The following is a 25,774-nucleotide window of genomic DNA, read 5'->3' as shown; positions in this document are numbered from 1 at the left end:
AACGCCCACCGCCACAATAAATAATTGAAAACACTTATTCTTATATTAACTTAACACAAAAAATCACTAGGAAAAAAATATATTTGTAGTGTAGTTTGTATAGATAATTCTGGTTTTTGTTTTCAAATGTGGTAGCACCGTCTGAACAGTATCAACGCTCCCCAATTGCTTCCGAGGCTCCTACCGTCCCTTTAGGACTCTTCAGCACCCACTGGGGGGGCAGTAGGGACCAATTTGGGAAACTATGGTCTAGACTATTGTGTTGGGTACATACACTGTAATGATAGTTTAAGCATAGCTTTAATAAATAAAAAATAAAAACCTTTTCTGGAGAAAACCTTTCTCCATAAAAGGTAATTAATTATAGGATAGGAAATTAGAAGGTAACTTTAAGCTTAAATAGGTAAGTTACAATTTAACATACACGTAATTTGTTCCATGAATGTGCACATTTTGATTTATAGAGGTGCATAAAAGGTGCCTCCCCGCACAACGTACCATTCTTTACCTGTATGTCTGGCCAGCCTGGCGCGCCCTGGCAGCAATCGGCGAGTACCTTACGCCGATTAGCAAATACTTTCAGAACGATGGCAAGCATTATATTGTATGCTTATTAGCAGTAGAGCTCCTTGTGAAAGAGTTCGTCTAGGATAGGACTGCTACCTTATCTATTTCTGTAGCAGTAATGTCAGCATTACTGTGTTCCGGTTTCTATGGGTAAGGGTGCTGGTAAAATTACAGGCACATGGAACTTGTCCCCCTAGTGCCCCTCAGATCTTTGCAATTTATAGCAAATTTATAGCTCTGAGTGGCACTGTAACTGTTATAGACAGGCGTGTAGCTGACCATCAGGCGCACGACTTGTTCGTCCCGTCACTTTATGTTAAAAAAATAAATGCCATCGATACGATAAGAAGACGTGTCACTTGTGGCTTTGTCAAGGGTACAATATACATCAAAAAAAGTTTGCGATCAATAGCATAAGCTCCTATAATTCTTTAAATTTAACTTTATCAAGAAAAAATCTATGTTGTATGCTTTCTTTAAATAGGAATACCCTGTTTGAAATTAAAATATAAAACTATTTTTTATTATTTATTTAAAAAAATTGAGCCATTAATCATAATGTAATAGTGATAGAAATTTCATAGAAAGAAAAAGACTGTTTAATTAAACTTAAACAACAATTTATTATTAAAAGGTGTGAATTCAATATAAAATAACTCCTCCCCTGGCTCGAATACATGCGAAGATCCTCCTGGGCATGCTGAGGATCAAGTTATCCAGCATTTCCTGGGGTAACCTATCCCATTCTTCAATAGCGGCTTCCCTGAGCTCTGGAACTGTCTGGGGACGTGTCTCACGGTTCCATACTGCTCGTTTAAGAGCATCCCACGCGTGCTCTATTGGGTTTAAGTCGGACGAGCCGGCAGGCCAGTCTAATCGTGTGATATCGTATTCTTGAAGAGCTGCATTGACTCGTTGAGCTCGATGTGCGGGCGCATTATCATCGACCAGTACAAATTGGTGCCCATTGTTTACTCGGAATGGTCTGACGATATCATCAATAGCAACTGCTTTGTACATGTCTGCTGTCATGAAGCCCCGATACTGGATCAAAGGCGTTCTAGCTCCAATCATAATGCCACCCCAAAAGGACACCGATTTTCCGCCTTGCTGAACTGTTCCAGTGGCAGTTCTTTGTCTTTCACGGTCGCCTGGTCTTCTCCAGACACGGACACGTCGGTTATCTGGATGAGTGCTGATTCGGGATTCGTCAACGAAGAGACAGTTTTGCCAAATGTTTTCGTCCTCACCTTCTTCATTTTGCCGAAGTCTAGCCCACTGCAATCTTCGTTGTTGACGTTGCCGGGAATTGAGCGGAGCTCGCCAAGACCTCCGTGCTCGTAATCCAGCCTGGTGCAAGCTATTGCAAACGGTCTGCGTGCTAACTTCAAGCCCAGAGGCGGCCCTGACTTCTGCTTTTATTTTAGTGGCGTTGATTGTTGGATCACGGGCTGCCAGCAATCTAATATAGCGCTTTTGGGCAGCTGTCAAAACAGTTGGGCGACCGCTGCGGGGTCGGTCAGCTAAATTCCCCATTCCGTGATACCTCTGCAACGTAGCCACGACACAGGATTGGGATATAGCAAGTCTGCGTGCTATTACTCTCGTGGTGTATCCTTCTTCCCTCAAAGTTACTATTCTAGCTCGTAAAACCTCTGATAATCCTCTTGGCATTTTTTCAATCACAACTTTCCGCGAAAAATATCTTGAATCGCTTATAATTGACTAAATCAGATTTCTGAATGAGCGTAAGCTAGGACTGAAAGCCTTTTTATATGAAAAAACAATAGAACGGGGTCATTGTTTTATGTTCTAATTTATTTTTAAATAAAGAATCTAAAAAGAAGAAAAAATCATAACATAATCTACAGTAACAAAAAAGATTTCAGTTTTTCGAAGTGATCGCAAACTTTTTTTGATGTGTGTATGTAGTTAGTAGCTTATGATTGACTTTTATAACATACTGTAATCAATTTGAATTCCTAATAGTTTCTATATCCAAAGACCAAAGTGCTATAAATCATTGTAAAGTAGTTACGATGCGATCCTAAAATTAGGTAAAATATTCAGAGCTGCGTGTAAAATTACACGTACACCACACATTTTCCTAGTAATTAATTAATGTAATTTCATCAGAAAACATTAAGTACCAAACGAAATGTTCTACATAATGTTAATATAATAAGTCCTTCGTCCAGAGGGCTTAGGTTTTTCTCTACGTATTTGGCGTTTCTCGTTTAATGTTTCGAGTCGCTTTTCTTCGAATGTTTTTACATTTTCATAGATAGTAGATCGCCAAGATGACCTATGTGCGGCAAACCTCTTCCGACTTGATGGTTCAATAGCGCAAAACGTGTAAATACATCTTGAGCACATCCTTATCGCGAAGATGTTGACCACCATGCTTCCGTTTACCTTCCGCCATCTCGGAGTAGAAGACAACTTTAGGCAAACGGTGGTCCTCTATGCCATAGACGTGCCCTCGCCATCTGAGTTAGCACTGCATTTGTAAAGCCTCCATGCCATACATATATAGAACGTTGCAGGATCTCTGTATTTGGGACACGCTCCTGCCACTTAATGTTCAGGAGTGATCTGAGATACCGTGATGAAATGTGTCAAGTTTTCTCATGTTTGGTTTGTAAAGTACCACATTTCTCATTCATTTCAGGCCATGGGATTTCCAGACACCGTCATTAAGCCGACCAAAATTCTAAGCGACATTTGCATGCGCGATGGTATCTCCGAAGCCAGTATATTATCGTGCCTTATGTTGTGTCGTATATTTTATTGTATTAAACGGTAATTGAATAAGCTGTGGGTGTGTCAAGTCATGCTTTGAGCAAACACAGTTCGCATTTTCCTCAACTTGTTACGACTAACGATCACGACCTTTACTGTGACAATGGCATACACGAGTATTAACATATAACAACATCTTTATTTATTACCAATGATTTTATCTTATTATAATCAAGAGATATTTTTGTGGATCTAAACCAGATCTAAACCAGAGTAAAAACCAAACCGGTTTTTACTCTGGATTCCCACCAAAGTAGTTAACTACTATTTTTAGCAAACACATCTACTTTGGTCATTTACAAATTTCCATCAACGTCAACAAAGGGGTGTATTCATTTTTTTATCAGAGGTGAAGATCACTCAGTGATTACTGTTAATTTCAAAGAAACTGATTAGGTGTGAAAGCAAATGGTCATTTATTAGAATTGTTATTAATATCAAAATATATTCCATCAAAAATATGAAACAAATTTAACTATTTTATCCGTACAAAAATTCTACTTGAATGTAACACTTTAGAGACCCCCCCCCCCCCCCCCCACACTAGCTCTTTCGAGCGTCAGAGGGTTTTGCCAACGTACACACAGCAGCGAGCGTTGGCAAGACGCTGATGCTTTAAAGACGCTAATATAGGAAGTCGCTAACTGGTCAAATGCGTGTTTATTTTTAATTAAAAAATATGTATAGGCAAATTTTTCACAAGAACCCACAGATATAACGGTTAAAAGCAAGTTAAAACCAAAATTGAATATTTATCAAAGAGAATAACGACGAAAAAAACAAAGGGAATCAAGTTTGTCGGTCTCCACACCCATTTAGGTTTAAAAATGAAACAAGTCATTAAACAATTATTATAAAAAATTTAATTCATTACACAGGATTAAAAATTCAAAATAACAAAAATTGTAACATAACATTTAGAATTAGAACAGTCCATCAATTTCACCAGTCTTGGTGTTCAAGTCAATGTCGTAGATACTGGGTCGGGTTGGAAGGCCAGGCATCTTGGAGATCTCTCCTACCATTGGGACGACGAAGCCTGCCCCCACGGAAACGAATATGCCGCTGATGTGGAGAGTAAAGCCAGTCGGAGCACCTTTGACGGACGGATCTCCTGTTAGAGAGTTGGAAGTCTTGGCCATACAGATCGGGAACTTATCGTAGCCCTGAAAACAATTAATACATGTTGAATAAAACGTCACTAGCTCGGAAAGGCTTTCTTTCTCATTAGAAATCTGCGCGCAAAAGCGTTTTTTTCCACGCTATCCTGAAAAAGGTTTTTGAAATTCGAACTTGACGATGGACTGTGGTGCACCTAACTTTTTATTTTGATGAAAATAAAAACATAGTGAGACATTCAACTACGCGATTTGTCGTACATTATTTATGTAGTACATCTATTGGTATATTTTATTCTCATTATTGTTGACATTAAATTGCCAACGATGACTAATTTTGTTTATTAATACTGATTTGTTATAGTTCAACTGTTTTTCTTTCATCTACCATTTTCCTCGCTATAATGAGTACGTGTTTCGCTCGAGAGCAAAGTTCTTTTGGCCTGAAACCCTCGCTACGCACAGGATTCTATTTTTGAATCAAATCGCTTGCTCAGGTTTCAATACAAACACTCGCGTCAAACAATAACATTGCAGCCTTGTATAACAAATAACTATTGATTCGCAGGCTCAAGATACTTTGACCGTTCTCTGAATATGTCGTAACTTTTGGTATAAGGTATAATAAAGTCACATGGAAATGAACGAATGAATGAAATATTCTTTAATACACATTAAAAATTACAATGACAACACAGAATAGTAATGTAAGTATCACAGAGTAAGCTAATGTACCTACAACAGCCGGTGTACAACATACGAGTATGTGACCTGTCTGTAGCAGTAAAGCTCCTCGTGAAAGAGTTCTGCCACCTTGCCTATTTCTGCCGCCAAGCAGTAATGTGAGCATTACTGCATTCCGGTTTGAAAGATAATAAGGATGCTGGTGAAATTACAGGCACATGGGATTTGTCAACTTATGTCACAGGGTGACAGTCGCAGTGGGAGTGCCCCTTATATCTTCGCGATTTAAAGCTCTGGGGGCCTACCACAACCTCTTAAAACAATATTACTTTAACCTTAAGTTGACTTTTCGTACCATGACGCGCTTAAAGTAAGCTTATTATAATGTTAAAACTATAATGTTTTATTGGCAGCTTTGTTGTTTGACTATTCATTCACTGTGTTCGTACTCTGTCGCGACTTTAACATTAAAGTAATATTGTCTTATGTCAAATTTAGCAATCTTAAAATATACAGTTACTCAGATGCAATGGGAAAAGTATTATTTTCGAATTTATTGTCCAAATATTGATTTGTAATGATTAAAAGTTAAGTTGAACTTATTTATTTACATATATCTCTTCAATATTTTATTTATTTTTTATTTAATAGTACGATAGAAAATAATTTCTCGTGAAATAAAAATACGCGACGTATATTTCGTAAAATTATTACAGTGACATCTATATGCTCCTGGGCGATACTAACAGTTGACACTAGACTATAATTCCGAATTCACACGTGATTGATAATCAAGACGCAGCATGTTTTATATTTTTGTTGATGAAAGTGCAGAAAATTAATTGAAAACAACGTAATTTTAAAAGACTTAATTACTACATACCTACTTTTCTTTTTTTTGGCAATTAAAATTATCTGAATGTAAATTATATTAAGTACTTTAACATTATACCACGATAGGACGATTCGGAACATCAAAAAAGAAAAAGATGCTATTATACAGGTCATATAGTGTTATTTCTTTCCTATTTTTTAGTAAGGAATAGGCAATATTGGGAAATCATTGGTTCTTTCAGTCACTTTAGCAATAATATATTACTTGTTTGACAACTTTGTCATAGTACGAATATGAGTAATATCCTTCCGGACACTTAATTCGAGCCACCTCGCATTTATATCTTAAAGAGCTTAGAATACAAAAGTAGTGTTATCGTCGAAGACTTTTCCCCGGTTTCGCAAATCCAAATTTCCAACAAGGATTTATGGAAAAGACGTTTAGTACATTAGTTTCAAAATTGCTTAATAGTTTTTGCAATCAAACATTGTTTAAGCTCAGGGCATTTAATACTAAAAATGCGAGGTGGCTCGAATTATGTGTCCGGGAGTGTGTTATAACAAGCTTCCTTTAAGCTTACATTGAAATAAGATTGTTTTCGGAAAGGTTATGGTAGGCCCCCTGATTGTCACTGCAACTGTTATGGACAGGCGTGTCACTTACTGCGCCTGCGCCAAATGCGCGCGACTAGTTCGTCGCATCACTTAGTATCAAAAAAAAAGACGCAAAAAACGTATAAAAATAAAAACAAAAATAACACAATAAACAGCGTAGCAAACATTTAAACACGTATAATTACATAATGCTATACTGACATGTGCGCAGCCGTGGCGTATGCAAAAGAATCTCATTCAGCTAAAATCACAGTCGAGAATAAGCTGTGATGCTGGTTTTCAATGGACCTTAGCCGAGCGAGTGACGGATGTGTGCGTCGCGAAGTGAAAATAAATTACGTAAATATTTTAAGTCTTATTATGTATATCGTGTTATTGCAGTGTGTACTCCTATATTGAATAAATACTTGTAAAACTAATATTTGCAATAAATACATACAGTTAAGTGTGTGTAGTATGAAAGTAAATAGTTATTCATTATCATTCTTATTTAACATATATTTAAAGTATTATCCGCCAAAAATATTAACCAAGATTAAAGGCCGGATTTACGTTTGTCTGACGTATCGTGTCGTGATGGTCAGAACGGTATCGGTTTCATATATTTAATATGGTTAGATTTATATTAGTGTGTCGCAATTTGACGTGACGGCTTGTGTTGTGTGTATGAAATACCATTCTGACGCGTCACGACACGACACGTCAGACAAATGTAAATCCGGCTTAACTATTTTGAAATTTGACCACTCAGGGCACACGAAATTTCAGCTCCTTTTTTTGCGTTATAGTAGGTACGTATAGCTTCACAAAAGCACCTAATCTACTTGCATAAAAAAAAATAGCGCAAAACGTAAGTGAATAATGGTAACATCTTCATTAGTCCGAGAAATTTTATATGTAGGTGTGCAAGAGATATTCGTATTTTGTCGGATTCGAAGGACGACTTGTTTAGTCTCGGATGCGGAACGAATACGAGTCGGATGCAGTGTGCAAAGGCGCTTAGAGGTGGAATATTCTCTTCAAATTCCAATGGAATCACTTATTATATAATATATTATTTTTTTGTTAAAATAATCATATTCAATAATGACGGAGTAACATACATAAAAACAGTCGAATTCTGAACCTCCTCCTTTTTGAAGACGGTTAAAATTGATAGTATACTCTTACTGAAAAAGATGGTGACAGTCTGCGTCTTATCATATTGTTTAATTTATTCAAAAGTCTAACTAATTTCGCGTCAGGCGAAAATGTTAATGGTGCTAGTGAAAGTACAGGCACATTAAAATTTGTCTTTCCCCTTTGAATCTCTGAGTAGCATTGCAACTGCTGTACACGCGTATCACTTAGGGCACTCACGTTAGGTGCACGACTCGTAATACAAAACATTAAAAAAATATTGTTTTACGATTTTTTCCATGACCCAACTCTAAATGTAAGTAAGCAAGTCGCTCTATTCTATTCCTACAAAAGACTACGCGGTACATGTCGTTAATATTCCCATCTCGTATTTTGTATAGAATCAACGGTCAAGTCAAACAATGGTTATTTTATTTATTTAGTCTAGTCACGTTTCGAGATTGTCAGAATGCTAACTTATAAAAAAAACGCATACAATTTTAACAGAGCCATTGTTGTAGACTAATATAGAGATGGAAACAGATATATTTCGACATTATTTAAAAAGGACTAATATAACGGTAAAGAAATCAGAAATCAAGCTTTTATTTTTTTTTCTGTTTGTTTTTTCTCTGTCGGTTGACTGATTTTATCACACTTTGAACCGAAATCAAATAAATGCAGTATGGTGTGTATCTATGTGCAGGGTGTATTGTAGCAGCAAAAATAGCGTGATGTTTCAATCAACAACAAAAATATTTTAAGTCATCAAAATGAAGTTTTAAGCGGGTCATATCATAACTTCCTGTTATTCGACTCCAGTTCCAGTCTTTATAAGGAAGGAAGCTACTTACATTGTTTTTTTTGTAAAAATAACTGTAATTTAATTCAAACCGCAAAAGTATAAACCAGTGTTGCCGGTTCTCTGTCGAAATGCCCAGAAGATATCCAAACACATATCATAGCATACATAACAAGAAACGTAGTGTAAAGGCGGCTTCCCACGGGCCGCGCTGTGCGTTTCAAGCAAATGCGCTGCGGGAAGAGGGCCACCCTAACGCGCTCGTGGCGGCCTATTCGGATCCGCCGACTTCAAAAGGCGCGGCGCGAGAGCGCGCACGCCCGACCTAGCTCTCGATAGTGATACTCGAATACGCGCCGCCACGCGAATCGCCCTGGACTCATTCGTTTCGCGAACTCGCCCGTACAAATCGGCGCAGCTATATTTGTCAGGGTGCTCACATTGTCGCGTTGCACACCATTCATTTATAGTATAATATGGTAGCTCCATAGAAAAAGTAGCATAGACGTCACAGGTATTTCAATATAGAATGTTAATATTAATTATTTAATTAAATTATGAAAATTATATTATATATTATTAAATTGTGTTTCGCTACTCGCATAACTAAGACTAAGAATTCTGGCTGAGAATGGTGCTGTTGGTCCTGGCGCAGAGAATACAAATGATTGACTCATTATATTCATGGAAATAATAATGAATATTTAATGACTGATGAAAGGTTGTTAACTCCGTCAACTTATTGACAAAAACGTATTAAAAATTAAAGTAAATTAAGTTGTTATTCTGCGAACCCAGTAAAGGATAAAGCGTGAAACACACAGAGAGCGGGTCGGGGACGGTGGCTCGGTGTGTTGTGTCGTCTATCGTCGACCCGTTTCACGCTTAAATCGTGCAAAAAAAATATTTTGCTACATTAATTTTTATTTTTATAAAATGTAAATTGCGCATTTGAGCTCCATCTCACCTGATGGAAAGTGAAGATGAGGTCGACGATATGGAACATGCACACCTAAATAATGCCTATACACTCTCGCCTTGAAAAGGTCCAAGTTATATCGTTCAAGGAACAAGTCTGCAGTAATCTTTGGAATATCCACAACATAGGGGTGGAACCCAAGCCTATGCCTAGTCCCCCGGTGATAGAAATGGGAAGGCGGAATTAAATCGTGTCATTCCATCGCACTCTCTAAGACACTCTAAGTGATATATCCTGTAAAATACCGATAAAAAGGCAACTTTACGGGTGTGTTCAAGGCTCTGCAGCTTAGTCTCCACTAATTCCGAGTGACCTATAAGCCTTTTGGCACGGTTGTCAATTGATTCCAAAGTGGCCAGTTGGTATGTAGCAGAGACTTCCCAAAGGTGGCAGCAGTACTCCATGCACGACCGGACTTGTGCTCGGTACAGCTGTACCGAAGCAATTGCCTCCGTGGCCGAACAGTTACCATGCCGGACTGCCACGCAGAGTTCCCAGGTTCGATTCCCGGGCCGGGAGAAATATTTGTATGCCCTACATTTATTTCTCTCGTGAGTTTGGGTTTAATTTGTGGTTGTCTATGTGTGTGTCCATGGCACCCGCGACACGGTTTCCCTAGTGCGCGGCTATGTTGAGTGTGTGCATAACTATACCGATGTCAAGTAACGCCTCACCCTGGAAAGGATGCCAAGCTTCCTTGCTACATTTTTGGCCATGGATTCAATGTATCCACCGAAGTTCAAATTGGACGACAGGTCCATTCAAGCACCTGGAGATAAGTTTTAATGTTTAACATGTTTTAATTCTAGTTTTGTTTTATTAACGTGGTAAATTGCTTTATGAAATTATATTTGTATTTTAAGTTACTTAATTACCAGCTCAATAACATCTAACATCTTAATATTTAACAATATTTTATTTTTAACAGTTGTACGGTTTGTTTACCTTTCAGTGATAAGAGTCTGATAAAATGTAGAAATTTTATTGTTTAAAGAACTGTTGAATGATAAATAATAGATGTAATGTGCGATGACTTGCGTGTGAGTTTTAGAACTGAAGTGCATTTCGTCTTTTATGCATTTCCAGTGCGTTGACCTAAATACCGATCAATGGCATAATGTGTTGATCCTACAAAATGTACATTCGTAAATCGTACACATTTTTATTTTTAATTTAAATATTACATTTCTTACACTTTTACTTCATTATGAAATATTTATCAATTCCACTAAATACGTACTATCCCCCAAGAAGGCACTCTCGATATGGTTTACCACGTCGCGTAGGACAGCGTCGCCATTCTCCCTATAGTAAAACAATCGAATGAAACTGATTTTTAACCGACTTCAAAAAAGGAGTTTTATTTTTTGTGTCTGTTACGCGATAACTCCTGTATTTGTGAACCGATTTTCATGATTCTTTTTTTGTTGGAAAGGGAGTACTTCCATAGTGATCCCATTTCATTTTGAGGAAAATCATCCACCTCGAAGGGTGGCTGTTCACGCATGAAGATTCATTTTTATTATAAATAGCGCCTAACTTTAATTTAGGAGCCATTACTTTAATGGTTGATTGTGCTTTTTTCTCTAATTCAAGGCGTTTTGTATTATTATTATTATTTTCAAATCAAAAAATCAAAGTTTAGTCAATCGTGTTTCGGACCCGATAGCTTAATATCAGTATCATCTGTTATCATGTCATCATTATGAATTTAAAAAAACAAGTTGAATTCGTATTTTTTAGTGTCGAAAAACCGATTTTCTATATGGTCGAAATACGTCAGAACGTCTATTTTCAGTCTCACTTCAGTTAATGAATGTTCAATGCCAAATAAATTCATACTCAATTACCTTCTTGGTGAAGTCCTTGATTGTTTGCAAAACTTCATCAGTGTACTCGACTTTTCCAGCCCCATACATCTCTCTAGCGATCAGCTGTATCTTGTCTTCAATGGATAGGTTCAGAGGGTAGAGGAAATCGAAGCGACTGGGCGTTTCGCAGGCCGCGATGACGGCGTCCGCCAGGTCCAGCGCGCCTACGCCGCCTTTAGCCCAGTGGTCGCAGATCACGGCGCGGAACGCTCCGTTTTCCGCAGCAAACTTTTTTACTAAGTTCAACTCTGCTTCTGAATCGTTTCTGTAGAAATTAAAGCACATAAGTTTTACTATTTTGTATAGTTTATGTCATTCAGAAAGACCGTAATATATTTTTCTTCGCAAGTTTCATATTCATAAATAGACTGCTTGTGATTGTTTCACGTCAGTAAACTTACTCATGTCTGTTGACAGCGACGACGACAGGAACGTGGAATTTGTTCCCATTGCTGATATGTTTGCCCAGGTTGCACAGGCCCTTGCTCAAAAGCTCCAAATTCTCCTAATGCAACAATCAAATCGTCTGCTTAAAAGTAAAACCACATATTTGGTGACATTTTTTCACAAAAAGCCTCTAAATTACATAGCTGTGCTGGTAAAACTCTAATTTATACAACTTTTTTTACTAACAATAGTTTATAGTTCTTTTATTATTTAGTTTTACTTGCAGAGAGATCCTAATTTTCATAGCTATAAAATTTTGTGACTTTTTGTGGAAAATGTCACTTATGTGGTTTTACCTTTACGCAGACAAAATTGGACACTAAAATTAAAGTTTTTCTATACAAATACATAACATTTTTTTTTTCCAGAAAACCAAGATATTTCGAAACAGTCAATTACCTAGATAAAGCAATGGAGATACGTCTCATTTAAAATAATATCGGGGCAGTACGCAGAATATCTCTACTATAATGAAATATCAAAAATATTTGAAAGACTAAGGCTTATAGCAACTAACCTAGTGTTTAGGGCTCATTGACACTACGAGGCTAGTTTCGTGCAGTACTATGTCAATGTACGCAGATCCGTACAGACACTGTCTTTTTGGAAATGATACGTATTTTTCGGATCTAAATCGCGTGGGACCTGTAACGATCCCGAAACTTTGATTTGTTTCAAAAAAACTTAGACCTGAAAAAATTTGAATTTCATTTTCGGTATATAGCTATCGCGAAAAGCTAAGAACTGTCTTTTTGCAATGAGTCCTGGGCCCTACTCTCGACGCACAAAATCTGCAGTTACGGCTGTTTTCCCACTATGGATTGCCTACAGAACTATAAATAAATAAATAAAATAAAAATGTTTTATTCATTCATTTTATAGGGCACAGTACAGGGGCGGATGTTTTCTTTTAGGCTTGTTAAGGTCTGTGTTAGGAATCGGCGCTCTTCTATAATATTCATAGTAATCTTGCTCTAATATTATTTTAAGATGATAAAACAGACTACTTTAGTATCTACTATAACAGGTGTTACAACTAATACAAATTTCACTAATTACAGTAATTTTTAACTTTTCAGACTAAAAATAGATTAACCTAAGTGTTAGTGTGTGAGTGCAAGTATGTGTATATGTATCTGTAAGTGTGTAATTGTGTGGAATGTGTGAATGTGTACATGTGTGTCATCCATCTGTGAGACGTACAATATCCAATATTATACATTATCATACCATGTTCAACAGTATCATTTCAATTGCTTGTCTCATACATAAGAAGTTACTAAAATAACAGTTGTATTATAAGTTTATATACTTAAACATATACGTGAATTAAATTTTGATTTGTGTATATTTACATATATTATATATATACTGATATAGTAATTGCTAACTTGCATTCACGAACTATTTTCTTGTACAGATCCAGTTCTCTGTTTAAAAACTACTACTCAAAGTCCGTCAACGCAAAGACGGGCCCGTTTGAAACTGTGAAACTGCTTAGTCGAAACTGCCAAATCGCGTTGATAAGCATTCTTAGTCATCCTTAGTGGGAAAAACGGTCGTACTACGAATTTTGTACTTCCAGAGTATGACTCCTATCGTCATACTCATACATACGTGACCGTCCGCGCGGAGCATCGGGCCGAAGTAACACGTGTAGCGTTAGAATATCTTTTTACAGTGACGCGGAATACTCCGTACAAAACACGCTCCGCGTGAACTCCGCGCAAGCCACCCGTGCGTTCATTGTAGGCGACTGTCTTCCGTGAATATTAAATTAAATACTCGATTCAGAGCATTGCGGTTTCTACGCATGCGGATGGCCCGCAGGCGAACAGGCCGTACGGACCGTACACGCAGCTATGAAACCAGTTGAACTCACTTGTACATAGACGTCATGGAGTGGCATGCCGGGCGTCACCGGCGGCCCGCCGCCGTGCATCTTCAGCGCCCGCACAGTTGCCACTATCACCGCGCAGTGGGGCTGATCCCCACTTGCCCGGCATTTGATATCGAAGAATTTCTCCATACCTGATGACAGATTTTACTGTGTAGAATGTACAGTCTACAGCACATCAAGCTCTACACTAACTAACTGTTAAAATATCACCTCCAGTTGGTGGCTTGGTGTGCTGTCGTCTGTACATAATAGACGACAAGTTATACAACCAGCCTACGTTCTATTTTGTACGCATAATTGTCAATGTTCTCGGTTCATTTAATTTGCCGTATTCTCAAAACAATGTTTAGTCAATGGGGTCAAAAGATAAATGTTACGAATGTAACGGATTTTAGGACGCCACACGCACAAAAGAACGTCGTCTAAACCGTTAAGCGCTCTTTGATACAATAATATGGCAAGTAACTCATTTTGACAATGAAACATTGAAATGAAAGTTTCATTCAAAGAATTTTTTTTAAACTAAGTTTTAACAATTAAGTAAGTCCATACTAGATACATGTGCTGAGTTACGAATTTTTATGCAATCTTGTGGGAATTTGTAAGCATTTTATACTTACTTTTAAAGCGTAATTATACTCACCAATATCAGAACCGAAGCCAGCTTCAGTGGCAACATATCCATTCTCTTTAGCAAGCTTCATAGCGATTTTATCAGCAAGAATGGATGAGCAACCGTGCGCGATATTGGCGAAAGGCCCGGTGTGAACGAGCACTGGTGTGCCTTCTAACGTCTGCATTAGCGTTGGCTCAAAAGCGTCCTTTAAGAGTACCATCAGGGCCCCTGTTACACCCTGGAAGAGGATTTTGTTACAACATTATTATTACAACATTATTATGGCTAGTATACGGACGGGTTTATCAATGACGACAAAAATTAGAAATATATAAACGTTTGGTTTCAGTTGATCTTGTATGGTTTGGTTAGTTTTAGTTTTGATTTTTTTTAAATCTTATCACACTTTACTACTTTCTTCTTTTCTACTTTCTAGTGAGAGGAGTCTCCTTTTAAGCATATAATGCCTATGCCAGAAAACCCCGCTCTTCCATAACAGTATTACATAAGTTAAGAATAATTAAGTTATTAATTTTTAATACAATTTGTAATTCAAACATTTTTAAACATTTTAAAACTAATTTATAATTAATATTACTAAATTATAATGATATTGGTAACTTAATTACATAAATATTAATCACACACTGTATTTATAATTTTATAATTAATTTTTGATATTTTATTATATAGTAAGTTTATTTAATTAATTTAATTTACATTCTGTATGGCTCTATATATTAAGTAGATTTCTAAGACTGATCTTGTTTTTGTTTGTGTATTAATGGATGTGTTTGTGTATGAATTGGTGTGTTTGCATACGCGTTTGTATAAGTATGTGTTTGTACGAGTATATGTGTGTTGTTGTTGTGATATAAATATTCATTAACTGAATGAAGTGAGACCCAAAATAGATGTTGTGTTGTGTGTGTTGGTATGCATGCTTGGATGTGGGGGTATCCGCAGGTGCATAAATGCGTTTATGTATGGGGGTGTGTGTGTGTGTGTGTGTGTGTTTATTGTATGAGTTTTTCTGTGTCCTCGTAATTCAAAAATTTCAACCATTCATCTATCACCTTTTTGCATTCATAATATTGCATTGGGTATATGATTAGTTTGTTGTTTAATTTATTGTACAACTGACTGGAACGCTTTATGCATTGCACGCTTCCAAACGCAGTTTTTGTTTGAGGGACTTTTGCCACTTTGTCTTTCCTCCTTCTTGTGTCTATGCTTGTGTCATATGGTAAGTCTTTATGTTTTGTTTAAATTATGTATTTTATGTAAAGTTTTCTGACCGAGAGTAAGCCACAAGTAAGGTACATGTTTTCTGTGGAGTATCTACGTTTTTTAAAGTACATAACCTTTAGCAGATCGCGCTGCGCTCGTTCTATCTCAATGAATTTATATTTCGCCGCACCTCCCCATATGGGAATACAGTACTCCAGAACAGATTGCACCAAGGCAATATATATTTCATTAAGGAGATGCTTATGAGAGTCTTTGCTTCTGGTCATCTTTCCCGGAATTAAATGTCTCAGAGATCTGAACATCCTGATTAGCTTTCTAACCCTGCTAGAAACTTGTTCAATGTGTGGGTACCAAGAGAGTCTTTGATCGATAATAATACCTAAATATTTAGTTTGTGATACTTTCTCAATAATTGGACAACTACAGTGTTTATCATTTATGTTACCACATGAATGAACTATAAGTTTAAAATTTTTGCTCGGTTGTGAGGAAATGTTTATACCAAAGCAGATGTAGTTGGTTTTAGAAGTGTTTAGTGTGAGGAGGTTTCTTTTTAGCCAAATCGCCACTCGACTAATTCCAATCTCTGTGCTTGAATTAACGGTGTCCCAGGAGTTGCCGTGGAAAACAATAGCTGTATCATCCGCGTATCAGAAAAGTTGGGCGTTTCTGATTTGTAGGTTGCAGAGATCATTTACATAGATCAAGAAGATTGTAGGTCCTAGTACACTTCCCTGGGGGACTCCGTATGATACAACTTCATCCTCACTAACATATTGCCCCACTTTGACTCTTTGCTTTCTATTCGAAAGATAATCTTCGAAAAGAGTTAGTGGAATTCCCCTTATTCCTACTTTTTCTATCTTGTTAAAAAGTATTGGGATAGATACAGTGTCAAAAGCTTTTTGAGATCCAAGAACACAGTCAAGCACTTCTTTCCTTTATCTAGTTGATCCGTAACTAATGAGCTTAAGGCAGTTACAGCATTCTCTGTAGATTTCCCCTCCCTAAAACCAAATTGCGCGAGTGATAATATATTGTATTCATGTAAATAGTTCTGTAGCCGAGAATTAAGAATTTTCTCCATAATTTTAGATAAAGCTGGTAATAAAGATATGGGTCTGTAATTATTTATATCTTGTTTTTCTCCATTCTTATATACTGGGGTTATAATACATTGTTTAAGTGTGGTGGGAAAAACACCTCTACAAAAGCAGACATTGACCAGATAAGTTATAATGGGAACTACTTCCTTTCTTACAAATTTTAGATATTTTGTAGGAATGTTGTACCAGCCCGAGGCATTGTCGGATTTCAAGTTTATTAGTATTCTGTCTACCTCGTTAGGGTCAGTATCTAGAAGTACAAAAGAATTGGGCTGCGTAGCCAGTGCATCTGATACAACAGGAGGATTATTGGAAGTATTTGATTGCAGTTGGTAAGCAAGTTGTTTGCCAATATTGACGAAAAAGCTATTAATCGTATTTACTGATTCTACAAGGTATTTCTTGATATTTAGTAGTTCCTCGCTTTGTGTTTGTATCTTATTAGTGTAAGTTATATTTTTTATGTTTTTCCAGAGTTGTTTATTATTATTAACTTATTTGGCTAGTAACTCTCGGTCATATTGTCTTTTTAGTTTTTTTAATAAGGTTATTGCAGTAGTTTCGATATCTTGTGGATGTAATTTGTAACATTTCATTGTTGGAATCTTTCCGAAGATGTTTTTGTAGATTATTTCTATGTTTTATACAACGCAGAATGCTTGTACTAATCCGTGGTTTAATTATGCGTTTACTTTTTGGTTTGTCGTTTGCATTTTTTATTTAGTTTTGTTTTCGTTATACTTTATTCAATTTGCATTATTAAGTATAAGGGTTACCTCCTCACAATCAATTTAAAAACGGCCTTGACGAACGGCTTTGACGGCCTCCGTGGTCGAGTGGCTTGCACACCGGTTTTCATGGTGTCGCCATCTCTGAGGTCCCGAGTTCGATTCTCGGCCGGGTCAGTGTAGAAAACTAACTTTTCTATATTGTCTCGGGTCTGGGTGTTTGTGGGACCGTCCTTGTTTCCGATTTCCATAACGCAAGTGCTTTAGCTACTTACTTTGCGATCAAATCAACGTATGTGATGTTGTCTAATATAATATAGTCAATTACTTGGTCAAGTGTGAGTTGTACATAAAAATGACTACTTTATCAAAAAAAAAAACTGTTCCTCTATTTATTATCTAATCATTTTTTTAAGATTTATGATTACTTTAATGATTTAGTGATTCGTGTTAATGAAAGGTATGAACATATTCAAAGACCATCACTGTTGAGAGAATTATTACAAAGACGCATATACCATAAATTAAATTATTGTGTTCTATTGTTTTATAGTTTATTATAGTAAGTGGGCGTGTAATGAACCAACTAAAGCGCGTAATTGATGACAAATCGCTAAACATTAATTACTTTGTTTATTCCGTGTGGTGTCTCACCGTTTTTAATGAAAAGGAAAATAAACAGTACTATTAAATGATTAAGTTTTCTTTATTCCTTGCCGCTTTGTGTATATGTTAATTATTTTCCTGACATATTAGGGGCGTGATGTTGTAGTTTTCACCGGAACTTACAGTGATGCTGCAGAAACCATTCATTTACAACGAATTGTTTAATGAGGTACAAACACCACTATGGATATTTTTCGATTACCAAAGACGCTAACATCACAAAAGTGTTGTCGGTCGTGGCTTCTTCAGTTATCGGCAATTGTAGATCCTTCCCAGCTTTCAATTTATTATACAGAGACATGGTTAATGTAAACAGTTTGACTAGTGGCACCTAATAGTTAGGTGCCACTTAACAACTTAGTGATAGGCAAGGAAAGGCTCGATCTATGTTATTTACTTATTTTAAAAGAAATGAAAAGGCTGCAAAAAATGAAAAATACAAACAATATAAAACACTCCCTACTAAACACACCCAAACGAAAAACAATACTCACCTCAAAAGACGATGATTTACGGTCACGGCTCTCGTTTTGAGACTTTTGATGGAAGTCATGACGGAACGAACCAACGTAAGAATAACGAAAGAAAATAAAATTCGATCACTATTCAAAATCAGCATCGTCAGAAAATTACCTCGTGAAAATGTGTCAACCTGTAGTTAAAAGTGCGTTTCTACCAATTGATTGTGTGTTGGTAGGTCAATGTGTGTCAAGTATAAAACACAAACGTGATGGAACCGAAAATAAGTGATGACGACACATTATGATATATATATCAACACACCAAATCATCAGCAGTAACTGCATTGCCGCTGGTATCCAGAGCCACAACCATGTTCGCCAGTCGTTCCTTGATGTCATCAACGTCTTTTCCCAACGCTAGGATGGCCATAATCTCCGAGGCTACGGAGATGTCGAACTGCGTCTGCCGCGTAAATCCTTTCTCGGTTGGGGATTGGCCTATTGTAATCTTGCGAAGGTATCTGTCGTTGAGGTCTACCACTGAAAGAGAAGTCTGTATTGAATTTTTGTGTAAATGAGGACTGCTCCGACTGCGATCGGAGACATTGACATTGAAGCGTGAAACACACAGAGAGCGGGTGCGAGTCGGGAGCACGCCGGGTCTAATTCCGTGTATTGATATGGACGACTCGTATTTATATGGTGGTCTATATAAATACTCGGAATTAGACCCGTCGTGCTCTCAACCCGACATACGCCCGACCCGCACCCGCTCTCTGTGTGTTTCTCGCTTAGTTAAAAAAAATACAAGTACTTAGTTTATTCGCATGAGCAAGCATATTAATTTGTATCTACCCTTGACATATTTAACTGACCGAACGATTACCGTGCTGGTTTGCCAGGCAGAGGTCCTGGGTTCGATTACTGGAACGGGAGAAATATCTGTATGGCCTACATTTATTTCTCTCGTGAGTTTGAGTTTAATTTCTTGGTTGGTGGTTTATATGTGTTCATGGCACTTTCGGTTCGGCACCTATTGCAAAGTTTTTTAAAAAAAAAAAGCCATATGTTGTCATACATCCAAAGTGCTGTTATCACAAGAAAACCATGCGAACTACATGAAACAAATTATATATATATATATATATATATACATATGTGACATTGTATAATTCTCCCCTACTTAAGCATAAAAAGGTATCGAGTAACTTCGTTCCTTTCAAGAAACTTTAAACCTGAAAAGTTTTCATTTTGCAGACATGTGCAAATTACACCAAAAGGGTGCCAATTTGTGTAATAATAACGGTCATTATTATTATCGTGTAATTTGTCAATGTTACATATTTTTGTGTTTTCCTGTTAATATACTACTAATTATGACTACTTTTTTTATTTGTACCTCTGTTCCACATAATTTTATTAGTATCAATGTTCAATCTGGCAAACTTGGGTCTCTCTTCTGTAGTCAGCGAATCAGGGTCTGTCTTGTTAATTCCAAGTTTCTGAAGCCTCCTCAATTGAATAGGTGAGAACTTCCTGACGCCTTTGATCTTCGGCACCAGTCTATCGTACAATGGACCATCTTTTTGGGTAAGCTCGTGGAAGATACGTGCGTCCATTTGAGCAGCCAGTAAATTGTTGGCTGCTGACACGGCGTGAATATCGCCAGTAAGATGCAGGTTGAAATCTTCCATGGGAATGACCTAAAACGTATAATTGTTTGTAAAGCAATCATTAGATGAAATATTAATAATTAATACATTCAGGCGTGTCGTTGCGTAAATCCATGTTAATAAAAATGGAACGAACCCATGATTGACCCGGACTTGGGTTCGTAGAGTCGCAAATTAATTTACATCCATTTTTATTAAAATTCATTCTAAACAGCAAACAAGTTTCTTTCGCAAAGCAAGTTTCGTATGCCTAAGAAATTAATACAAAAATATGAATACAAGACCGAATTTTTAGAGTTGTGATCTGTAATGAGATTTGCAGTCCTCTGTTATTAGTGCGTGGAAATAAAGTTATCTACTAATTTCATTCGTAGAATCTTTAAACATGTACTGAAATGTTATCATTTTGCAGATAAGGCATATTCAGTGGGTTTTCAACATTTAAAAGATGTTCCATGTTGTTCAAAAAATTTTAATTGCCTTACCCGGAGCCTATATTAGCGTCTCTTTTCTATATATACCTATGTCTACACATATTTATATCTTCGTTTCTTTTTAAATGCCTCTGTGGTCGAACGGTTAACATGCTGATCTGCCACGCAGAAGCCTCGGGTTTGATTCGCGGGCCGGGAGAAATATTTGTAAGGCGTACATTTATTTAGCTCGTGAGTTTGGGTGTAATTTATGGTTGTCTACGTGTTTGTCCATGGTACCCGCAACACAGGGTTTCCCTAGTGCGGGGTTATGAGTGTGTGCGTTATTTATTTATTTGTCTTAATTCTGAGTTCCCAATTCGCTCACACCGGAATTTCATTACTGAAAAAGCACGAGTCCCGGAGGGATACATTATACGCGAAAACCCTACAACAAAGGAAGGAAATTGTACTTTACTGTTAGTCAATAGAGGATAGGAAATGAATTTAATATTCATCAGAATTCAGCTTTGAAACATAATATATCTGCGTCTTTAATCACAACTTATGCGTCAATAGTGTACGAAATACCTTTCAGGTAAAATTAAATGATTAAGCCCTGATGTTCAAGAAGATTCACAAAAGTATTTATGTGTAGTCCGTAACTTGACACTCAAATTTTACATAACGCTCTGCCCGTAAAAGACACCATAGCAAAGTGATACAGTAATATTGGTTATTTAGTTTTTTCCATTTATTACCCTCGATTTTATTTATTTTTTTATTAAAGAATAACAACAGCCAACTTCAATAGTGTACGAAGAAAAATATTTGTCTCAAATAACTTAGGCCCAAATATAGTTATCCACAAGGACATACATTATTGTAATCTTATAAACATATAGAACAAAACAAAACATGGAGGCTTAGAGTATATTAAAATTCTCGTGACATTATACAATATTGTTCAACGAGAGTTATACATTATACATTATTAATATACAACTCCGTAACCGCTTTAGTTTTCATATTTTACACGGCATCATTTATATTCAGTAGCAGTAGAGCTCCTTATGAAGGAGTTCGTCCAGGGAAGTAAAACTGCCACCTTACCCATTTCTGCCTCCAAGCAGTAATGTCAGCATTTAAAGGGTAAGGGCTGGAAATTACAGGTACATGGGACTTGTCAACTTTGTCTCAGGGTGATGGGCGCAGTGGCAGTGCCCCTTAGATCTTTGCGACTTAAAGCTCTGAGTGGCACTGCAACTGTTATGGACAGGCGTGTAGCTTACCATCAGGTGCACGACTTGTTCGTCACGTCACTTGATATTACAAAAAAAGAAATAAAAATACGCGCCGACGGCGACAGCGCGCGTATACACGTCGTAAACGCGCGTCATCTGCGCGCATACGCGCAGTAGACGCGCTGTAAACGCGCGTAAGTATCGCGCATTTTGACAAGAGACAGTTATAATTTTAGTTTTTTTTGTTACTTTTAGTTAAATTTTGAAATGAAGCAACTACATGAAATTCTATATAAGCTTCTTGCTTGCAACGCGATATTTGACGATTTACCACAGAGCATCTGCGGCGCGTATACACGCTGATGACGCGCGTTTAGTGCGCAGATGACGCGCGTTTACGGTGCCACGTGAAATGTGCGTTTAAAATACGCCGTGTGCAAATGCTCTAACTGACAACATAAACAAATTTAATTTTTTATTTTTTACGAAACAATAAATTGAGAAAATAAACTATAAAGTTTTTGTCGTACTATGTGACACTTTATAGATCTGTATTTGGTACTAAGGCATTAAGTTCAAAAGTGCAAGCGACCCTCCCCTCCATTCCTCTAGACTCCTCACCCTCTATTCTTTCAGACCTATTTAAATATATTTATTTTTGTACGAAAGCAAAATCTGATGAATTATTAAGTCGTGGAACAAAAGTTGTTGTTAATGATGTTAGTAATGTAGTCCTACGAGGATGTTATTAGTTAGATGACTGAACAGTTCGCGTCTCATCATATGATCGCGTAGCTTTTCCAGTCTGATCTAGGGGTCAAGATGCTCGGTGACATAAAATAAAATACCTGCGAGTACCCGCCACCTGCGGCGCCGCCCTTGACGCCGAAGGTGGGTCCCTGACTGGGCTGACGCATCACGGCGAACGCGTTACGTCCGCGATGCGCCGACAATGCCTGCACCAGGCCTATTAGTGTCGTGCTCTTGCCTTCACCCAGCGGAGTGGGAGTTATTCTGTAGAAATTGAAAGTACCCTCAAAATGAAGACACTATGTTACTTAAAAAGAATTAATCTTTAAAATTGACTTTTTCCATTAGCATCGTACAAATACAGGATGTTTTTCACTTGTACTTGTATTTCAAATTGTACTCCTATTTTAGCGACTTCAAAAAAAGGTTGAGACTCTCCACCTTTTTTGAAGTCGGTTAAAAATTTAAACAAAATTGCTCACCCAGCAACCACGATGTATTTCCCAGAGCGCATGTCTTTCAACCTATCGAGCACAGAGAGCGCGATCTTCGCCTTTGTCTTCCCGTACTGTGCCACTTCACTCGAGTATAAACCGATCTCTTCTGCCAGCACTGCAATGTCCTTCGGCCTTTGACCACGCGCTATTACTATGTCACTGTTGATAATAAATACCATCTTACAATTTACCTACAGTTAACGTTATCGTATGTGGATAACTTTATCGACACAAGATCAAAATTAAAATTACAAAGGAGTAGCACAAATTCAATGGCAATAAAAATTAAACGATCAATTAAATAATGCACAATATGACAAAACAATTTATAAAGTTTTAAAGCAATTTCTGCTAAATAAACATTTTTAGTTAGAAGAATATTTTCATGATTAATATATACGACCTCCGTGGTCGAGTGGCTTGCACAGCTGTTTTCATGTTGTCGCCATCTCTGAGGTACCGGGTTCGATCCCCGGCCGGGTCAATATGGAAAAACTAACATTTCTACACTCTCTCGGGTCTGGATGTTTGTGATACCGTCGTTGTTTGCAATTTCTACAACACAAGTGCTTTAGTTATGTACTTTGGGATCGGAGCAACGTTATATTAACGTGATGTTGTGTAATATTTATTTATTAATTCTTGTATACCATAACATTAATAGATTAATAATTAGATTAAAGAATTATAACAGATTAAGACTTAAGACTGTCTTCAGACACTGCTACGCCCTTCATGGTTTTATATTTATGTTTAACGTTGTACATGAAATTATTAATCTACCGTCTACCGTATCTACCTTTCCACACGCACGCGATTTTAAGCAGCGATTCAAACGTGCGACTGCATCGCTGCAATCGCCTATAAATCGCAAGGGTAACGATGCAATCGCGCGTGTCACGAACACGCGTTTACACCGCTGCTAAATGTCGCCGTGTGTAACCACTCTTAGGCTCTACTCACACTGGTGCAGAGTCGAAGCGTCATGTTTTTCGCCTATAGCATATTCATCTCTAATTTCCCATTATAACGAATTTGTATTATGCAAATACGAAATCGAGCGTCGACACGCGACGACGCGCGTTACTTGTGTACAGTGACGCGTCAGACGCCGACCGCACTGTGATCGGGGTGCGCTAATACGAGCGTCGTCGCACGACGACGCGTGTCGCCATGCGTTGTAGTTAAAAAACAGGACAGGACGCGATGCTTCGACTCTGTGCCAGTGTGAGATGTGCCTTAGAGTCAGTAACAGTTACGCTTAAATACTAATATTAGTATATATACAAAAAACAACAGAGAAGACAAACACTCTAAACTACTATTTATTTTTATGTATGTGGATCATAGAACAATCATTCACGCAGGGACAGTCTAGCGCGTTCGCTATCTTGCTCTGAATGCTGTTGGTGCTAGCCCGAACCTAGCGCGCCAGGGATGTGCAACTTTTCCACATCGTTGTGTAGAAGCAATCGACACGTGCTTCCGCAAACATCCCTGATGCGCTACAAGATCTCGGCAGCCCCATCAGCATTATTGTACTTAACACGCAGAGCACTGTACTGTTTCTGACTGAATGTAATCCACAGGCCGCTTGTGTAGAAAGGCGCACAGTAATCTGCGAAGAGTGTGATTTTAGCATTAATAGAACAGTTAGCGAATCTGCAAGCTCACGTATTGGCTCTCACAGGCAGTGCTTGACGCTCTCGTCATGATACCTACATGTGAATTGCAATAAATAAATAATTTATTACTATATATTCGACGGAAAAATTGTTATCTGCCATCTTATCACGTCTGTGTAATAGATTTCTCAGAAGTCTAGTTCTTTACAATGCAGGGGTTTTTGGGTAGATTAAAATGTGAAACAAGATAAGGCAGATTCTCGCGGAAATTTTACATGTAACAGTTTTACGTATTTTGGGAATTCCCATTCTTTTTTACATCCGTTATTACTTGCTGGTTGAAAAAAAAAAAAAGAATTCTTTTGAATACAATAGAGAATAGAAGAGGGAAATAGTTTGGACATTTGTTACGTAATGACGAATTTGTGAGAAAGATAATTGAGGGGAAGATAGATGGGAAAAGAAAGAGATGAAGACCAAGAATAGCGTATAGTGAACAAATAAAAAAGAAGATCACAGCGCGCAGCTATATGGATGTCAAGGTGCTGGCTATTAACTGTGAGGAGTGGAGTGCTCTATCTATAAATATGTTACGTACCAGGGTGGCGGAGAGAGTACATGGATCCTGAGCGGTTTGAGCGGCCAGGCCGGCGCGAGTAGACGGTCTAGCTGGCGGCGCACAGCCATTACGGTGTTCCGCATTAGCATCGCCACGGTCATAGGCCCCACGCCGCCCGGCACTGGCGTCACATGAGACGCGACTTCCAGTGCCTCCTGGAAGGCGACGTCGCCCACCAGACGTTGGCCGCTTTGCTTTGTCGCGTCTACACAAACGTTTTCATCAACTTATAAGGAAACATGTGTGCTTCGTTTCTTCCTACATGTTATAGCACTGAGTGTTGCACTTTTGTGATCAGTAATGAAGATGGTCAATCAATTCATCAATCTCCGAAAATCCGGATTGTCGAAACGACACTTCTCTTAACCTTTATGCTGACTTTTTCCG

General features: G+C 37.7%; 1 protein-coding gene across 2 annotated transcripts in view; it reads right to left on the bottom strand.

Annotated features, from left to right (window-relative positions):
• Nucleotides 1-4,221: 4,221 nt before the first annotated feature.
• Nucleotides 4,222-25,774, bottom strand: part of LOC113226418 (C-1-tetrahydrofolate synthase, cytoplasmic) — a 47,813-nt gene continuing 26,260 nt past the window's right edge. Inside the window, exons 6-15 of one of the 2 annotated variants that reach the window (XM_026459030.1) lie at nucleotides 25,367-25,592; nucleotides 23,129-23,302; nucleotides 22,745-22,910; nucleotides 19,966-20,269; nucleotides 18,889-19,106; nucleotides 14,382-14,592; nucleotides 13,721-13,869; nucleotides 11,793-11,896; nucleotides 11,371-11,656; nucleotides 4,222-4,535 (exon numbers count right to left, since the gene is read on the bottom strand). In XM_026459030.1, the coding sequence (XP_026314815.1) occupies nucleotides 4,293-4,535; nucleotides 11,371-11,656; nucleotides 11,793-11,896; nucleotides 13,721-13,869; nucleotides 14,382-14,592; nucleotides 18,889-19,106; nucleotides 19,966-20,269; nucleotides 22,745-22,910; nucleotides 23,129-23,302; nucleotides 25,367-25,592 (2,081 nt within the window). In that variant the 3' untranslated portion in view covers nucleotides 4,222-4,292. The remainder of the gene's footprint in view (nucleotides 4,536-11,370; nucleotides 11,657-11,792; nucleotides 11,897-13,720; nucleotides 13,870-14,381; nucleotides 14,593-18,888; nucleotides 19,107-19,965; nucleotides 20,270-22,744; nucleotides 22,911-23,128; nucleotides 23,303-25,366; nucleotides 25,593-25,774) is intronic. The other variant, XM_026459029.1, reaches the window with a different exon arrangement.

Source organism: Hyposmocoma kahamanoa, unplaced genomic scaffold (genome assembly GCF_003589595.1).
Source record: "Hyposmocoma kahamanoa isolate Upper Pololo Valley unplaced genomic scaffold, ASM358959v1 192, whole genome shotgun sequence".
Taxonomy (NCBI): domain Eukaryota; kingdom Metazoa; phylum Arthropoda; class Insecta; order Lepidoptera; family Cosmopterigidae; genus Hyposmocoma; species Hyposmocoma kahamanoa.
This window is presented reverse-complemented; position numbering and strand designations above follow the sequence as displayed.